Genomic DNA, 14,241 nt, shown 5'->3' with positions numbered 1-14,241 from the left:
TAGAACTGACATAAAGGGCTTTCAAGTGCGGGCAAGAAAATGAATACCGACAAATCGTCTGTTAAAATTTCTCCAAGCATCAGCTTAAGGAAAATTTACAGTACGGACAAAAGAACGACCCTAGGAATGAAGAAAAGCACAGTTATAAAACGTTACCTGGATGACTTGAAAGATTAAATCTGCCAGTCATGATTTCTGGCTATAAAAGCTGCACTCGCGTTTGTACAGATGAACAGAAAACTGATTTAAAGGAGACAATATACTAATTAGCTCCGGCATCTAATAGGGTTACGTCGCTTATCGTGCCTATTAACAGGCTTTACTGATAAGACAAAGGTTTGGACTGAATATAAACGTTAGTCCAGATGCTGTGAGCTCATGTTCGTCAGATTGCAGTGCCCGAGAAACAGTCACCATGCTACCTGATTGGCTAACGGAGGAGTATATCCAGAAGGCACTAAAGCGCTTTTACAAGGACAATCAGTTGCGAGTCCAGAAGGTCTGGGCCAAGCCAGCAACGGAGAAAGGGGAGAACTTTGTGGGCGTTATGACCCGTATCTATGTGGACTTTGAGCAGGGAGATGGAGCTGAGCTAAAGAAATCCTACATATTGAAGCAAGCCGTTCCATCGGATGCTCCCCAGGCGAATATCTTCGCGGAGTATGATGTTTACAACCGGGAGCTGGAGATGTACGACATTGTCCTGCCTAAAATGGCCAAAATTCTTCAAGAGGCCGGCTTCAACGAAAAACTGATGGCGGAGGCCATAATCGTTGATCGGGAACGCACCATCATGATCCTCGAGGATCTGGCGCCCCTTCGATACACGAATGCGGATAGAGTAAAGCAACTGGACATGGTTCACACCAAGCTAGTATTGGACATGCTGGCTAAGTTCCATGCCGCAGCTATTGTTCTGAACCAACGCGAACCTGATCTTCTGAGTCGGAACTACGCATCGCACTTCTTTTCAAGAGACAAAAAGGGTTACGGGGAGGTCTTCGTGGGTCTGTTTAGGGCATTCATCAGGTATGTCAAGACCAAGCCGAGTCTGAAGAACCGCTACGCAGACAAGTTGGAGCATATACTTACCAATTTAATGGATTACGCCGCCCGCTCTGTGGACGTGGGAGAGAAGGACCTGCAGACATTAGTTCACGGCGATTGTTGGACCACAAACGTGATGTATTTGTACGATGATGAGGGCAATCCCACTACTGTCGTGCCCATTGACTTCCAGTTCAGCACCGTAACATCCCCGGTGGTCGATTTGCATTACTTCTTCAGTACCTCGCTAAAGGTCGACGTAAAGGCGAAGGAATTGGAGCTTGTGCAGTACCATTATTACGCTTTGAAGAAGACCTTAGAGGCACTTTCTTACAAAGGGATCTTTCCCAGCCTGTTTGAGTATCAGCTCCAATTCGAGAGACGTCGATTTTTGAGTAGGTTTCAAAAGAAGGCATACCTATACTCTGGCTCAAACAAGTATTTTTATTTCGCAGGTGTAATTATTGCAAACGTATTTCAACCGATCATGGTATATACAGGCAGCGAGGACTGCGAGTTCATAAATCTCTATCAGGACACTCCAGGGGGCATTAAGTTCCAGGACTCGATGTATGAAAATGAAGAGATTCAGAGAAGAATTGACACAATATTACCCGTTCTTGATGCCAAGGGCTTATTGGATGCTCATTAAAATAAGACTGTTAGTTACTGAGTAATATAATAAATATGTTTTGAGTGTTTAAGCCATTTTCTCTTATAATTTGTTGTATCTTGTCCTGCTGTTAATTTGAATCCCTTGTTAATTTTTTAACTGTACGGATCTTGAAGAAAATTTTCCTTAAAATTAACACCAATGTACCAGAAATATGAAAAACAGCGATGTCGAAATGTAATTCTTATTTGGGGTCGATGAATTCGCGTATACATTCTTTATAAAGGTCCATGGTTTTTGATGGCTTGTGGGCGGAAGAGTACATACAATACATTTCTGAATAAAAATGTATTCTGGCGTTCAAATTGTGGTCTTTAGAGTCAGCGTGGCAACATTTTTTTTGTCAATTGATAGGCGATGGTAGAGCATACATTTCAGTTAAAATTTGTATTGTAGCATAAAAACTGTATGTAACCGGTAGAATAATTATTATCCGATCGCACAAAGTATATATAGTACTTGATCTACAAACGCCCACAATCGCCCATAAGGCTATGTTCTGCAAAGCACTCACATTTTCAAATTGTCTATGAAGCCCAAGTTTGCTTCAGCCGAGTGCCGAGCCCACTCTAACGCCCGCAAATCGCACAAGTTTGTGGCTCCCACATTAAAATTTTTTTTTATATTTGTTAATATCTTTCGCCAAAAGATGAAAAAATCGGGCACTTATTCGACAATAAGTGAGGAACGCGGCCAACCCTTGGCCAACTGTGAGGCGCTTGACCGCCGGTATTTTATATTTTGTATAAAAGACAATCTTTGTATTGTAATACTTTAGTTTGCGTAATCTGCAAGGGTATACAACTTTTGAATTGGCAAATTAGGTTAGTACTATCTCTGTTATCTGCAGCCCTATTATCACTTCTTTTTTATTCGAACAAGCAAAAATGAAGATTGTAGATTTGGAATTCGACTCAATAAAGTGTTCGAGAATGGGAATGACTAGGCGAGTGTCAAGCAGAACCTAGGGAGAGTGACTGGGCACTGTACAATTCGCAATCTCACAATGACCTTGTATAACTGAGAATTCACTCGAGACTAGAGATAGCGCACAAATTGCCATTACAAAGCTTATCGCGGCTGCACTATAATAGTCCCCGATAAGATCCCCATTTCGTCATAATATAAACGTGAGCACCGGAGCTAAGACGTCAGAAGCTCGAGAAACCGCAACACGTAAACAATGCTACCCAACTGGCTAACCGAGGAGTACTTGCAGTCCAGGCTGAGGACTTACTGCATGGACGATCAGCTGATGGTCCTGAAACTCTTGGTCAAGCCGGCGACCGGAAAAGGTGAGAACTTCGTGGGCGTCATGACCCGAATCTATGTAGACTACCAGCTGGGCGATGGATCGGTTCTGAAAAAGACCTTCATCGTGAAGCAGGCCCTGCCCGAGGACGTGCCCCAGGCGGAGGTGTTCTTCGAGTACGAACTCTACACCCGGGAGATGGACATGTACGAGTTCGTCCTTCCGAAGTTGAAGGAACTGCTGCAGGAAGCTGGTCTGGACGGAAAGCTCACTGCAGACGCCATCGCCGTGGATCGGGAGTACAGCACCATGATTCTAGAGGATCTGGCGCCGTACAAGTTCGTTAATGCGGACCGAGTGAAGCAGTTGGATCTGGCTCACACTAAGCTGACTCTGGAAATGCTGGCCAAGTTCCATGCTGCATCCATAATCCTGCAACAGCGCCATCCTGAGCTACTGACCAAGTGCTTCTTCACCCACTTCTTTTCGCGTGACAAAAAGGCCTATTCTGAGGTCTTTACGGGTTTGTTTCGGGCTTTTTTGCGGTTCATAAATGCCCATCCGAATCTGAAGCAAACTTATGGCGACAAGCTGGAAAAATTGTGGAGCCACATCATGGAGTACGGAGCTCGGGTCTACGATGTGGGTGATGGTGATCTGAGGACGTTGAACCACGGCGATTGCTGGACCACCAACATTATGTTCCAGTACGATGATGCCGGTAATCCCCAGACTGTCGTGGCTATAGATTTTCAGTTCAGCAACTGCACCTCCCCCACCATCGACTTGCATTACTTCTTCACCACTTCCCTGAAGGAAGAAGTGAGGGACAAGGAACCGGAACTGGTTGAGCACCATTACAACGCCTTAAAGGCGAACCTGGAAAAGTTTTCCTACAAGGGACTATTTCCCACCCTTGAGGAGTACCAGCTTCAGTTCGAACGTCGCCGTTTCATGAGTAAGTTAAGCAGAATTAATCAACGAAACACATAGCCTAAACCTAAATACTTTCGCAGGTCTTATGGCCCATATGTTCAAGCCTTGTATGATTTACAACGGCACTGAGGAGACCTCGGACTTCTCAAGTCTCTATAAGGAAACAACAGAAGGCCTTCGTTACCAGACATCTGTTTACGCCAGCGAAGCTGTGATCAGAAGTGCAACCAAACTTTTAGCTATACTGGATGGTAAGGGTCTCTTGGATCTGCAGTAGCCTTGATGTTTATTTTAATTTAAAAAGTTAAAAATATTAAATATAAATATACCAAAATTGAATTTCACTGAATTGAATTTATAAAGCATTATTTATATTTAATAGCATTTTATCCCTTTATTGGGTACAATTCTGTACAATTTATTGTGGTGTCTGAATGAGAGAGTGTTGTTATTCCCAGTTTGCGATTAAGATTGTTTGTACACCAAATTACATTTTTGAGCACTTTAAAGATAAGCTATCAGCAGTGCTTTAAAGTATCACATTACGTCATTTTTGCGTCACTTTAGGCGGCGGATGATTAAGTATGATAGCCTTTAGCCTGGGCCGATTGCGGAAAGACAGATGTCAAATGATTCAAGTTCCCTGGTAGACATTCTGAGAGCTTGATGCGAATTTCCGACAACCCTGAAGCCAGTGTGCAGAGCTTTTCCACCCCTCGGCTTCGGTGATAAGAAAGCTCCGCACAGCTGATGGCCCAAAACCCAAACAAAGCAGGAAGCGAGGGCCCACGGCCTGTTGACCAAATGCGGCGCCCTCAGTTGCGACTTGTGTGCCACGCGGCGTATACGCAACGCGCTCCCGGGAATCGCGAATCAGGCGGATATACAGTGCGCGGCGAGGCTATATAAGCAGGCGATGCGCACCGAAAGCCAACAGATGGTCGCTGACTGTGCACGCGTGTGGTTATCGGAGATCAGTAAACAGCCCAACTAAACACCGAAACTTATTGTAACAAAATCGCGTGAAAGAGGCGAAATAATCAAAATGCGGCCGCATATTTATTCAGAATTCTGAGGTGGCCGAACACAGAGACCGAAAACTCTTTGGATCTACGGGGAATTCCGATTTCTGAGAGGTATGCCCTCAACTCAGTGTTTAGTGTTTGTTTCTCCAACAATGTGCCGCCATTAAAAAGTTGAAGGCGTGAAGATTTCGCACGGAACCCGACATTTATGACCATTCGTAGCCTGCCCCAAAAGTGGGCCGCGGAAACTCGCTAATTGCCTGCCGGACGCTCCGCAGTTGTCGGCATTTAATTTGATTATTTTCCGGAACGCGCTTCAATGAATCTGAGCTGCAAGTTGCGAATTAATCGAAAGAAAATATTATTGCGCCGCGAGTCTCCGGGGAAATCAAATCTTTCGAAACTGTAATGCCAAGTGACGTGTGCGGGCAGAAAGAAGAAATCATAATTTAACGAAACTACGGGGCAGTTGATGTGCTCAGGAAACTGAGGGAGATGGAAAATTAATGAATGTGCATCGCGCGTAATGAGATGTAAACGAGTGGTGCAGCTCAACACAAAATACCGAAAACCGAAAAGCAATTTGCTTAATGGCATTATTAATGGACTCTGAATAATGAAGCTGATTTTCAGCCATATATTGAAGCCATATTTAGTGCATTAATGAAAAAATACGGACAAGAATATTGCGGCAATTATAACTATGGTGACATGAAGAATTACCCATCTGAGGCCAAACAAATATATGTGAAATAATTAAGCCAGAGCGTTCGTTGAATCCGCTTATTGTTTTTTTTTTTGGACTTTAATTAAAGAATTTCAACAGCTCCCATCAGAATATTTTCTGAGCGATATTTTTTGTGATTAAAAAAACCCTTTAATTGTGTGTACTGAACGTATAACATATTTTAAAATCGGTTTGGTAATTATTGATTCATTACTTACATATTAAAGTACTTTTAAAATTAAACGGTGTAATAGCTTTAACTGTTTTAACCAAATTTAAGGTAGTACTTTATTAAAGTTAAGTAAAGTTCACTTAAAAACTGAACAGTTGCCTTTCAGGCTGCTGAGTCAATTTAAACTCAGTACAGCCAAAAGGGTTTAACGCTCAACTGAGCATGGCTTAACCGGGAAAAAACATCCTCAATGTGCGTCAGAATCTGGAAAATGTTCCAAAAGTTATGCATACCAATGCATGCAAAACTGGAACCCCGAAGGCACTTAAAACTGCAACTATCTTGTGCAAACTTTTTAGCTTGGGGCCCGTGTGTTTGTTGCACGAGGGATTAAGAAGTTGGGACCCGTGTGCCAAAGTTTGCTGAATTTCGGGAATTTTTGAAGCATTTTAATTAAGTTGATTATGCTGACAAGCAGCTTGGCGGAGGAGATTAAGAGCTAGATGTGTCCATCCCCCCACCAAAACTTCCATTAGCAGAAATGTTTTCATTTCTTATAGTTTCAAGACGGCAAGACAACAGGGAAGTCCCTTGAGTGCATTTCAAATTGGAAACTAAATGAGCAACTGCTGCTGTAGCAGCCACAAAAACAGAGAGTCACTCGTGTCACACGCAGAAGAAAAAACAACAACCGACGACCAGGAAGAACAATACGATACTATATAGTATATAGTATATATCCCCAGGGCGGCGGAGATTGCCAGAGCGGTACGATGGTGAGTGTAATTGCAATATAAATACTTAAAGCCAGCTCAAGAAGCCATTTCGGAGTAGATGTCAAACGGAACGGAATTACTTTGTTCCTAAAATGAAAAAGTTTGTTCGAGTTGCTTCGGGGGGAATCAGTCTGGGTTTTGACTTGGCCATATGGCTGTGCAAGCCCGAATGGGGCCAATTCGCTGGCGAAGGAACCATACAAATTTCAAAATAATGCTCCCTCCTCGATGGAGAAGGCTTAAAAGTCGAGAGGAGGCATATCCATTTACGCAATAATTGCTGTCCTGGTTACACAGTCGCATAGACAGGATTTCGGGTACTATGAATTTGTATTTTTATCCCAGCACTCTGTGGCTTTTCTTTGACACTTAAGAAGTGTTAAACGGTACACAAAACATGATTAACTTGCAAAGGACCTGGGCAAATGGGCGAGAATTTGCGTTCAGCTCTTAAGCAGCTTAGATGATTTATTCCTAAGGAACCCAGTCTCGAACTCGCTTAAGCACAGCCCATCACTTTCGTAGACTGCAATTTGGACTTGACCATCTGGATAGATGAGGCCAATTCCGGCCGGATCTTACCACTTCCATGTGGAAAATAAATCGGCTTCAATTAATAAGGAATATATCCTGGGGGCAGGCAAAGGGGTGTCTTATTGGGCACAAACTGATAAATTCATCAGCCAGCAGGGGCCAGTAACTAGGTAATCGGAGCAAACAAATCGCACAAGCGGCAATAAAATTCATCTTGTAGTGGGTGAAACAAGAGGCCCACCACAAATAAATCACAAAAATAGCTGAGTCGAAATGCCAGCAGGCTGGAATAGAACTTGAATTCCCCTGAAAACTGGCTGGCATTTAAAACCTTTGTCACGCTCCGCGTGTCCAGTGGAGTGAAAGGCTGGAGGCACTCGTACTCCGAAAATTATACCAAATTTGTGACAACTGCCGATGACTTGAGGCTACTTTACATAATTCTCCCGACACCAACTTCCGTTCTGTGTCCCAACCGAACCGAGAAAGCAGCTGCGCAGTGATTTTCCCTTGGGGAGAAATACATGGAAATTCAATTTCCACCTTGAAGTCAATTCCTCAAACTCGAGTACGGACTGTGATTGGAACTTCTGCGACAAATTGATGATCAACTTCGGCCTGTTTTTCACTGCTTCTTTTGCGGGGGAAAACTTTTTTATTAGGTCTTCGCCTGGGGCGAAAGGGGAGTCCCCCGTACCCGAACCCCATCCATTTTGCTGACTGACCAGTTTGCGGTTGGCAGACTTTCCATATAGGACTGGCCAACTCTCGAGGCTCCAATGTTTAAGTTGGTAGTGCAAATATTAGTCAATTAAGTGCCGGCCAACTTGAAATTAAATTTCCATGGCAACTCTGCCTTGCTCCGATCTGCTCGTTTCCGATTCCCCTGTATCTGGTATCTGGCGAGTTAATCCCCCGATTGGCGAGATTTATTAGCGCCTCATTTATCGCAGCTGTCAGGGGCATAGCCTACCTTTGGGCGCCCCATAAGTCTGTTTCGCCCACCTTCGGTCATCGGCTTTATCGATACTGACAAGTGCGCAGCCAGTCGGCGCATAAAATGACAGCATTATTTTTAGCAAATGTCGTCATTTATAACTTGCCTGTATCTGTATCTGTATTTGTATCTGGGATTGACGGCTGTCCCTCGGCTCCAAGATATATTGTTCAGGCAACAAATGCCAGGCTTCAAACAAATTCCCGAGAACAGCACTTTTGACTTTTTCCAATTAAGTGCATATCTCGCCCTGATGTGCTGCATAAATTAGGGCGCCGGGTAATGCATGAATATTTACGAGGGAAAACAACCAACCAACTTGAGCCTGGCAGGGGGGCTTTAAATTGAGTTACTGCATAAATTGACACCAATGGTAGGACATTTTGCAAAAATAAAACAACGGACAAAACTTCAAAACCGAGCGAACGATTTTTCCTTGTGAAAGTTATCCTGTGGCAGATAATTTGCGAGTCAAGTCCCATGAGCCAAGGCCATTGTCTGTGTTCAGAAAGGCATTTAAAGGCGGATAGCGAGGGCGTTTGAAGTTTTTATCATGCCCTGAGATCTCAACTCAATTATTAAAATAGAGCACTGGAAAATGGATTATCCATCAAGATAAAAGTTGTGTAGTCTAAATGCACTCTATTCGGATGTCAGCAAGGAGGGAGAAAGTTTTGTTACATTTTTTAGCTACAATTTTAGACAATATTTTAGAAAATAATACAAGCCATGTTATTAATGTGTTTAAAAAAGTATTATTTTAAATATACTTTTCGTGATTTCCTTTGATTTAAATTATCCATGCATTTTATTTAATCGATTATATTTTTAGGAAAACAGCATTTTTGGTCGTGCTGATCTTGCCAAACCAAAAATCAGTTCTAATATTTTATGACATATGAATAATTTGTAAAGAATTTAATTTTTATTATTGATTTGGTAACATATTAAAACTTTTATAAGGGATATTTAAATAGTTTAAAATAAATAAATTGCAATATATATTTTTTTAACAGAATATAACCATATTTCTTGGTTTTTATAGCCATACCTTAAATTTCTCAAAGTGCTTGCCTGCCACAGAGGCGTCAGAACTTTCATTCATGTCGGTTGCCCATAGAATCCTTTGGTGCTGGGCACCCTACTGGCACCGAACAAACTTTTCATACGATTATTGCCCCGTATTTTACAAAGGCGGCCCCATAAACCAGCGGAATTTGCCTTTCGCAGCCAGCTGGAATGTGTGGCGTGTGCTGCAAGCCAATCTCATAAATCATACGTGATGTGGCACGCAAAGTTTGCCGACAGCCCCACCCCCACCCACCTTCTGCCCCCCCTGACAATTGAATATTTCCGTTGCGGATTTGGGGAATAATGAGAGCCTGTTTGCCATCTCTGTTTGCCAGATAATCAGCATGAATCAGACGGAGCCCGGGCAACTGGCTGCCGGGGAGCACCTGGGCGGCTATGCCAGCAGCAGCAACAGTGGCCGCTACCTCGACGACAGGCATCCGCTGGATTACCTCGACCTGGGCACCATCCACGCCCTCAACACCACGGCCATCAACACCTCGGAACTGAACGAGTCTGCGAGCAGGCCGCTGGACCCGGTGCTCATCGATAGGTTCCTCAGCAACAGGGCGGTGGACAGCCCCTGGTACCACATGCTCATCAGCATGTACGGCGTATTGATTCTATTCGGGGCCCTGGGAAACACTCTGGTGGTCATCGCCGTGGTCCGGAAGCCCATCATGCGCACTGCCCGCAATCTCTTCATCCTGAACCTGGCCATATCGGGTGAGTTGAAACACCTGGACGGGAGGAAATCTGGTTCTCATCCGATCGGACTTTCAGACTTGCTGCTTTGCCTGGTCACTATGCCGCTGACCTTGATGGAGATCCTGTCCAAGTACTGGCCCTACGGCTCCTGCTCCATCCTGTGCAAAATGATTGCAATGCTGCAGGCACTTTGCATTTTCGTGTCGACAATATCCATAACGGCCATCGCCTTCGACAGATACCAGGTTAGTCCTCGATCGAGCCTTTTTAATGCCCACATTAGTATGCAAATAGGGCTAATCGGATGGGGCATGTCATGTCCCGATATTAATGAGGTGAATGGGTTCAATTTGTAACCATTAAATTTGACGTTGAGCTAAAATCGATGGGCTCTGGGTACATATTTGGCGATTACAGGAATGCTTAACCCACGATTAAAGTTATTAAGACGGCGAGAGCTATCAAAACGGGCTGATTTACGGAGGTCAGAGGGTTTGTTAGCTGTTGATTAAAAGGGGTTAAGCTAATAAAAAATTAATGTTATTGGATAAACATTGTTATAACAGAGTCGTTAACACATATTGTAGATAAACAAAAATTAACATAATACTAAGATAAGTCTGTTGAAGGAAAATGAGAAAATATTAAGCTTTGCACAGAACAGAATTGCACCACATATGGCTATGTTTAAAGACTTTATAAATTATGGCGAAAAGAGAGCTATTAAATCGGGGTGATGTTTAGAGGTCAGAGTGATTAATATCTTTTGATTAAAATGGCTTAAGCTAATAAACGAATCTTCTTATTCCGGGAATATGCAAAGTCGAAAATTTAATGAGAGTATTTTAAGAAACAAGGTCTCGTTTGGAAAGCAAGTAATACCAAGCAGGGGTAATTCAGTAAAAGATTTAGCCGAACTCAGGGTCAGTCGGCTTAGACTTCAAGAACATTAAGTCTCGACATTATGGAAACACACAAAGAGGAGCGAACGGGCTTTACTGTATTTTAAGATGTCCACATTAAGGCCACATTTGTATGGAAATTTTGAAGGTCCTACTGACATCCGCTTATACGGTGCACATCGAGGTCTTTAAAGTATGCTAAAAAACAAGCTTGTAACTCATACGCACTGTTGCCTTTGAACAAATATATTATTTTCATATAGGAGTCCATGACTTGGTTTTATTTCTTAAATTTGTTTTGGATTCATATTGACCGAGATAAGAGACTTAAAAAAGTGGGTGAAAGGAATTGATTTTTTTGGAAAAAAGTTCTGGCTGGCTACAGACGCTTGAGTAATTTTTAAGTAAACTTCAAAGACGTTTTGCAAGATCTTTTCTCCAAAAAAAAGGTAATTTTTGAATACATTTTTTGCAGACAGTAATCTACAATGCGAAGGGGCTAGAAGATGATTTCATTTTTGGACCGCTTTACTGTACATGCATGTTTCAAGTAGCCAACTACAGTAATCAGCAATGAAATCACTGTTTATAAGAACAGAAATCTAATGCAGAAGGTATAGGTAGAGCGTTGTGAATGGTTATTATCCTTGTTTATTTCAAAGTGAATATTGTTAGGATATGCAAAAAAAAATAATTGTTCCTCTACTGAATAGTAATGTAATGGGATATTTTTATGCGGGTTTTCTGAGGATTCTGCCTAGGAATCCTCTGAAATAAATATTTGATATCTTAACTAATACATAAGTGATTCCCCAGTATGGTTAGGTAAGAAGGGCCTCACAAAGTGAACCATGCTTCATAGAAAGTAGAGCCCTGTGTTATCCCTGAGTCACCCCCTGACTTTATTTCCAGGTTATAGTATACCCCACGCGGGATAGCCTGCAGTTCGTGGGCGCGGTGACGATCCTGGCGGGGATCTGGGCCCTGTCCCTGCTGCTGGCCTCGCCGCTGTTCGTCTACAAGGAGCTGATCAACACGGACACGCCGGCACTGCTGCAGCAGATTGGGCTGCAGGACACGATCCCGTACTGCATCGAGGACTGGCCAACCCGCAACGGGCGCTTCTACTACTCGATCTTCTCGCTGTGCGTCCAGTACCTGGTGCCCATCCTGATCGTCTCGGTGGCCTACTTCGGGATCTACAACAAGCTGAAGAGCCGCATCACCGTGGTGGCCGTGCAGGCGGCCTCCGCCCAGCGGAAGGTGGAGCGCGGCCGGCGGATGAAGCGGACCAACTGCCTCCTGATCAGCATCGCGATCATCTTCGGCGTCTCCTGGCTGCCGCTGAACTTCTTCAACCTGTACGCGGACATGGAGCGCTCGCCGGTCACCCAGAGCATGCTGGTGCGCTACGCCATCTGCCACATGATCGGCATGAGCTCCGCCTGCTCCAATCCGCTGCTCTACGGCTGGCTCAACGACAACTTCCGTAAAGAATTTCACGAACTGCTCTGCCGTTGCTCAGACACTAATGTTGCTCTTAACGGTCATACGACAGGCTGCAACGTCCAGGCGGCCCGCAGGCGTCGCAAGTTGGGCGGCGATGTCTCCAAGGGCGAGCTGAAGCTGCTGGGGCCGGGCGGCGCCCAGAGCGGCACCGTCGGCGGCGGCGAGGGCGGTCTGGCGGCCACCGACTTCATGACCGGCCACCAGGAGGGCGGACAGCGCAGCGCGATCACCGAGTCGGTGGCCCTCACGGACCACAACCCCGTGCCCTCGGAGGTCACCAAGCTGATGCCGCGGTAAAGCACAGGGTAGCTCTTAAGGTCCCCGAGGTCCGGTCTGTATGTCCACGGCCGTGACCGCCCACCTCCGCAGGACACACGCGTGCATGTCCTTTTGTGCGCCCTCGGGCTGATTGGATTTGCATGCTCCAAGCGCCGCTGCTGCTCCCTTCACGTTTCACTTGTTCCAACTGCAACTGCCATTTCCGGGGCACACTGAGTGAAAAGGCGTGCCCTTAGGTCGGGAAAGTTGGGTACACAGTTCCTTTAGACTTAATATTAGGTTGGATATTGGTGGGGATCGCGCGAAAATGTTAAATGTCCCTTCAGAAAGTTCTTTTCGCTCAGCTTTGATACGATTTAAAGTTAACAAAATTTTAGTAAATTCAGTGTTTTAGGTGACCCTTTTTTAGGCAATTTTTGTTGCAATCTTTTATTTTAGTTCCTTATAAGAGAGGTTTAATGCCTCTTTAGACATGGAATTTTAGTGATGGTTTAGTCTGTTTTTAGGCGAGGATTGGGATAGCGCCTTACTTATTACGAGAATCTTAACTAGTAATAATCATCGATAAAAATTCAATTTTTTGTAGCTTGTGCCATTGGCATTAAAATCAGTATTATTTTTACCAGCTTTTAGTTTTAGAAATTTTGTATACAAATTTATGACCAATTTATTTGCTTTAAAGACAGAATCATATTAAAGGTAACTATAGACTATCTATGCCTCATGTATAAAATTCTTTTCTCTACCAACTTTAAGTTCCATACTGTATTTGTTTGTAACATTTTACTACAGTCAAAAATATCCCACCCTAAAAAATGTAAGAATTTATATTTATTTATCGATTCCTGATTTAAGGGTTTTTCTCTATTGTGGCTCGAATATGACTGCTTTCCGGTCGTCTATGACTTCTTGATACTTTTTCTCAGTGTTTGCATGCGCTTCACAATTCCCTTTATCGTTGCCTGGACGGGCTGTAACTCTTGTCGTTGCCATGTTGTGACATTATTTGCCTTGAGCAGCCATCGATTATGACCCAGCTTTTTGTGACACATTTTCAGTTTGGAACAGTACTAAATTGGCAATCAATCCTGGAGCAGCGGGCGGCTGGAGCGGCTTTTGAGTGACGCGACTTCTAATTCGCTCTTAGAATTTACAGAAAACACATATTGTCCAGTGATCCAAAGCCAAGCTGAGTTACACCTAAGTTAAGACACAACAAGTATAAACCTGTAATCTATTCCATCGTCAACGTCGGACAAAGTCTATGGTTTGATCACTCTCATATCGAATGCCGGAAAGTAATTGATTGAGCCCCCAATTGGATTTCGGGTATTTGATAAGTCGAATACGCCTAAGACCTCGAATAAGTTCCCTTCAAACAGTTCCTAGGAAATAATTTCGTTTTTCTCATAGCTACGTCTTCATATCATCTAAGCATAGGATTATAAATAATTGATGTTCTGTTTGCCATTCTCTAATGATAGGTTAACTTAAAAATTCGCATAAGCTTATCTAAATTATAGTCCATAATTGTAGAAGATAAATTTAAGGTAAATGTCAGCATCTCTAAAAACATCCTTTCAATGTCTGCTACACAAAAACTACAAAATATTTTAATAAATGTTGTTTACAA

At 43.5% G+C, this 14,241-nt stretch overlaps 3 protein-coding genes across 6 annotated transcripts; all 3 read left to right on the top strand.

Annotated features, from left to right (window-relative positions):
* Positions 1-374: 374 nt before the first annotated feature.
* Positions 375-1,751, top strand: LOC119560963. Its single transcript, XM_037874714.1, has 2 exons — positions 375-1,442; positions 1,503-1,751. The coding sequence occupies exons 1-2, from the start codon at positions 416-418 to the stop codon at positions 1,697-1,699; spliced, it is 1,224 nt and encodes a 407-aa protein (XP_037730642.1). The 5' UTR covers positions 375-415; the 3' UTR covers positions 1,700-1,751.
* Positions 1,752-2,888: 1,137 nt separating this feature from the next.
* Positions 2,889-4,252, top strand: LOC119560580. The gene is made up of 2 exons (XM_037874103.1): positions 2,889-3,930; positions 3,989-4,252. The coding sequence occupies exons 1-2, from the start codon at positions 2,904-2,906 to the stop codon at positions 4,183-4,185; spliced, it is 1,224 nt and encodes a 407-aa protein (XP_037730031.1). The 5' UTR covers positions 2,889-2,903; the 3' UTR covers positions 4,186-4,252.
* A 472-nt stretch (positions 4,253-4,724) lies between these two features.
* On the top strand, positions 4,725-14,241 carry LOC119560578 (neuropeptide F receptor). Of its 4 annotated transcripts, XM_037874102.1 has the most exons (7): positions 4,725-5,855; positions 6,393-6,608; positions 9,546-9,936; positions 9,994-10,163; positions 11,733-12,309; positions 12,379-12,622; positions 13,667-14,241. In XM_037874102.1, the coding sequence occupies exons 2-7, from the start codon at positions 6,606-6,608 to the stop codon at positions 13,680-13,682; spliced, it is 1,401 nt and encodes a 466-aa protein (XP_037730030.1). In that variant the 5' UTR covers positions 4,725-5,855; positions 6,393-6,605; the 3' UTR covers positions 13,683-14,241. The 4 variants fall into 4 exon arrangements, with proteins under 4 accessions (XP_037730030.1, XP_037730028.1, XP_037730027.1 ...); XM_037874100.1 differs by having other exon boundaries at positions 4,725-5,044; positions 11,733-12,622; XM_037874099.1 differs by having other exon boundaries at positions 11,733-12,622.

This window comes from Drosophila subpulchrella, unplaced genomic scaffold (assembly GCF_014743375.2).
Source record: "Drosophila subpulchrella strain 33 F10 #4 breed RU33 unplaced genomic scaffold, RU_Dsub_v1.1 Primary Assembly Seq354, whole genome shotgun sequence".
NCBI lineage: Eukaryota > Metazoa > Arthropoda > Insecta > Diptera > Drosophilidae > Drosophila > Drosophila subpulchrella.
The sequence above is the reverse complement of the archived record's forward strand: the minus strand, read 5'-3'. Positions and strand labels throughout refer to the sequence as shown.

What these genes read in the sequence shown, in the direction of transcription:
- LOC119560963 (XM_037874714.1), top strand. Translation starts at nt 416, where the DNA reads ATGCTACCTGATTGGCTAACGGAGGAGTATATCCAGAAGGCACTAAAG. An exon ending in CGAGAGACGTCGATTTTTGA is followed by an intron (nt 1,443 to 1,502) that starts GTAGGTTTCAAA and finishes TTTATTTCGCAG; the next exon opens with GTGTAATTATTGCAAACGTA.
- LOC119560580 (XM_037874103.1), top strand. Translation starts at nt 2,904, where the DNA reads ATGCTACCCAACTGGCTAACCGAGGAGTACTTGCAGTCCAGGCTGAGG. An exon ending in CGAACGTCGCCGTTTCATGA is followed by an intron (nt 3,931 to 3,988) that starts GTAAGTTAAGCA and finishes ATACTTTCGCAG; the next exon opens with GTCTTATGGCCCATATGTTC.
- LOC119560578 (XM_037874100.1), top strand. An exon ending in CCTGAACCTGGCCATATCGG is followed by an intron (nt 9,937 to 9,993) that starts GTGAGTTGAAAC and finishes TCGGACTTTCAG; the next exon opens with ACTTGCTGCTTTGCCTGGTC. An exon ending in TCGCCTTCGACAGATACCAG is followed by an intron (nt 10,164 to 11,732) that starts GTTAGTCCTCGA and finishes CTTTATTTCCAG; the next exon opens with GTTATAGTATACCCCACGCG.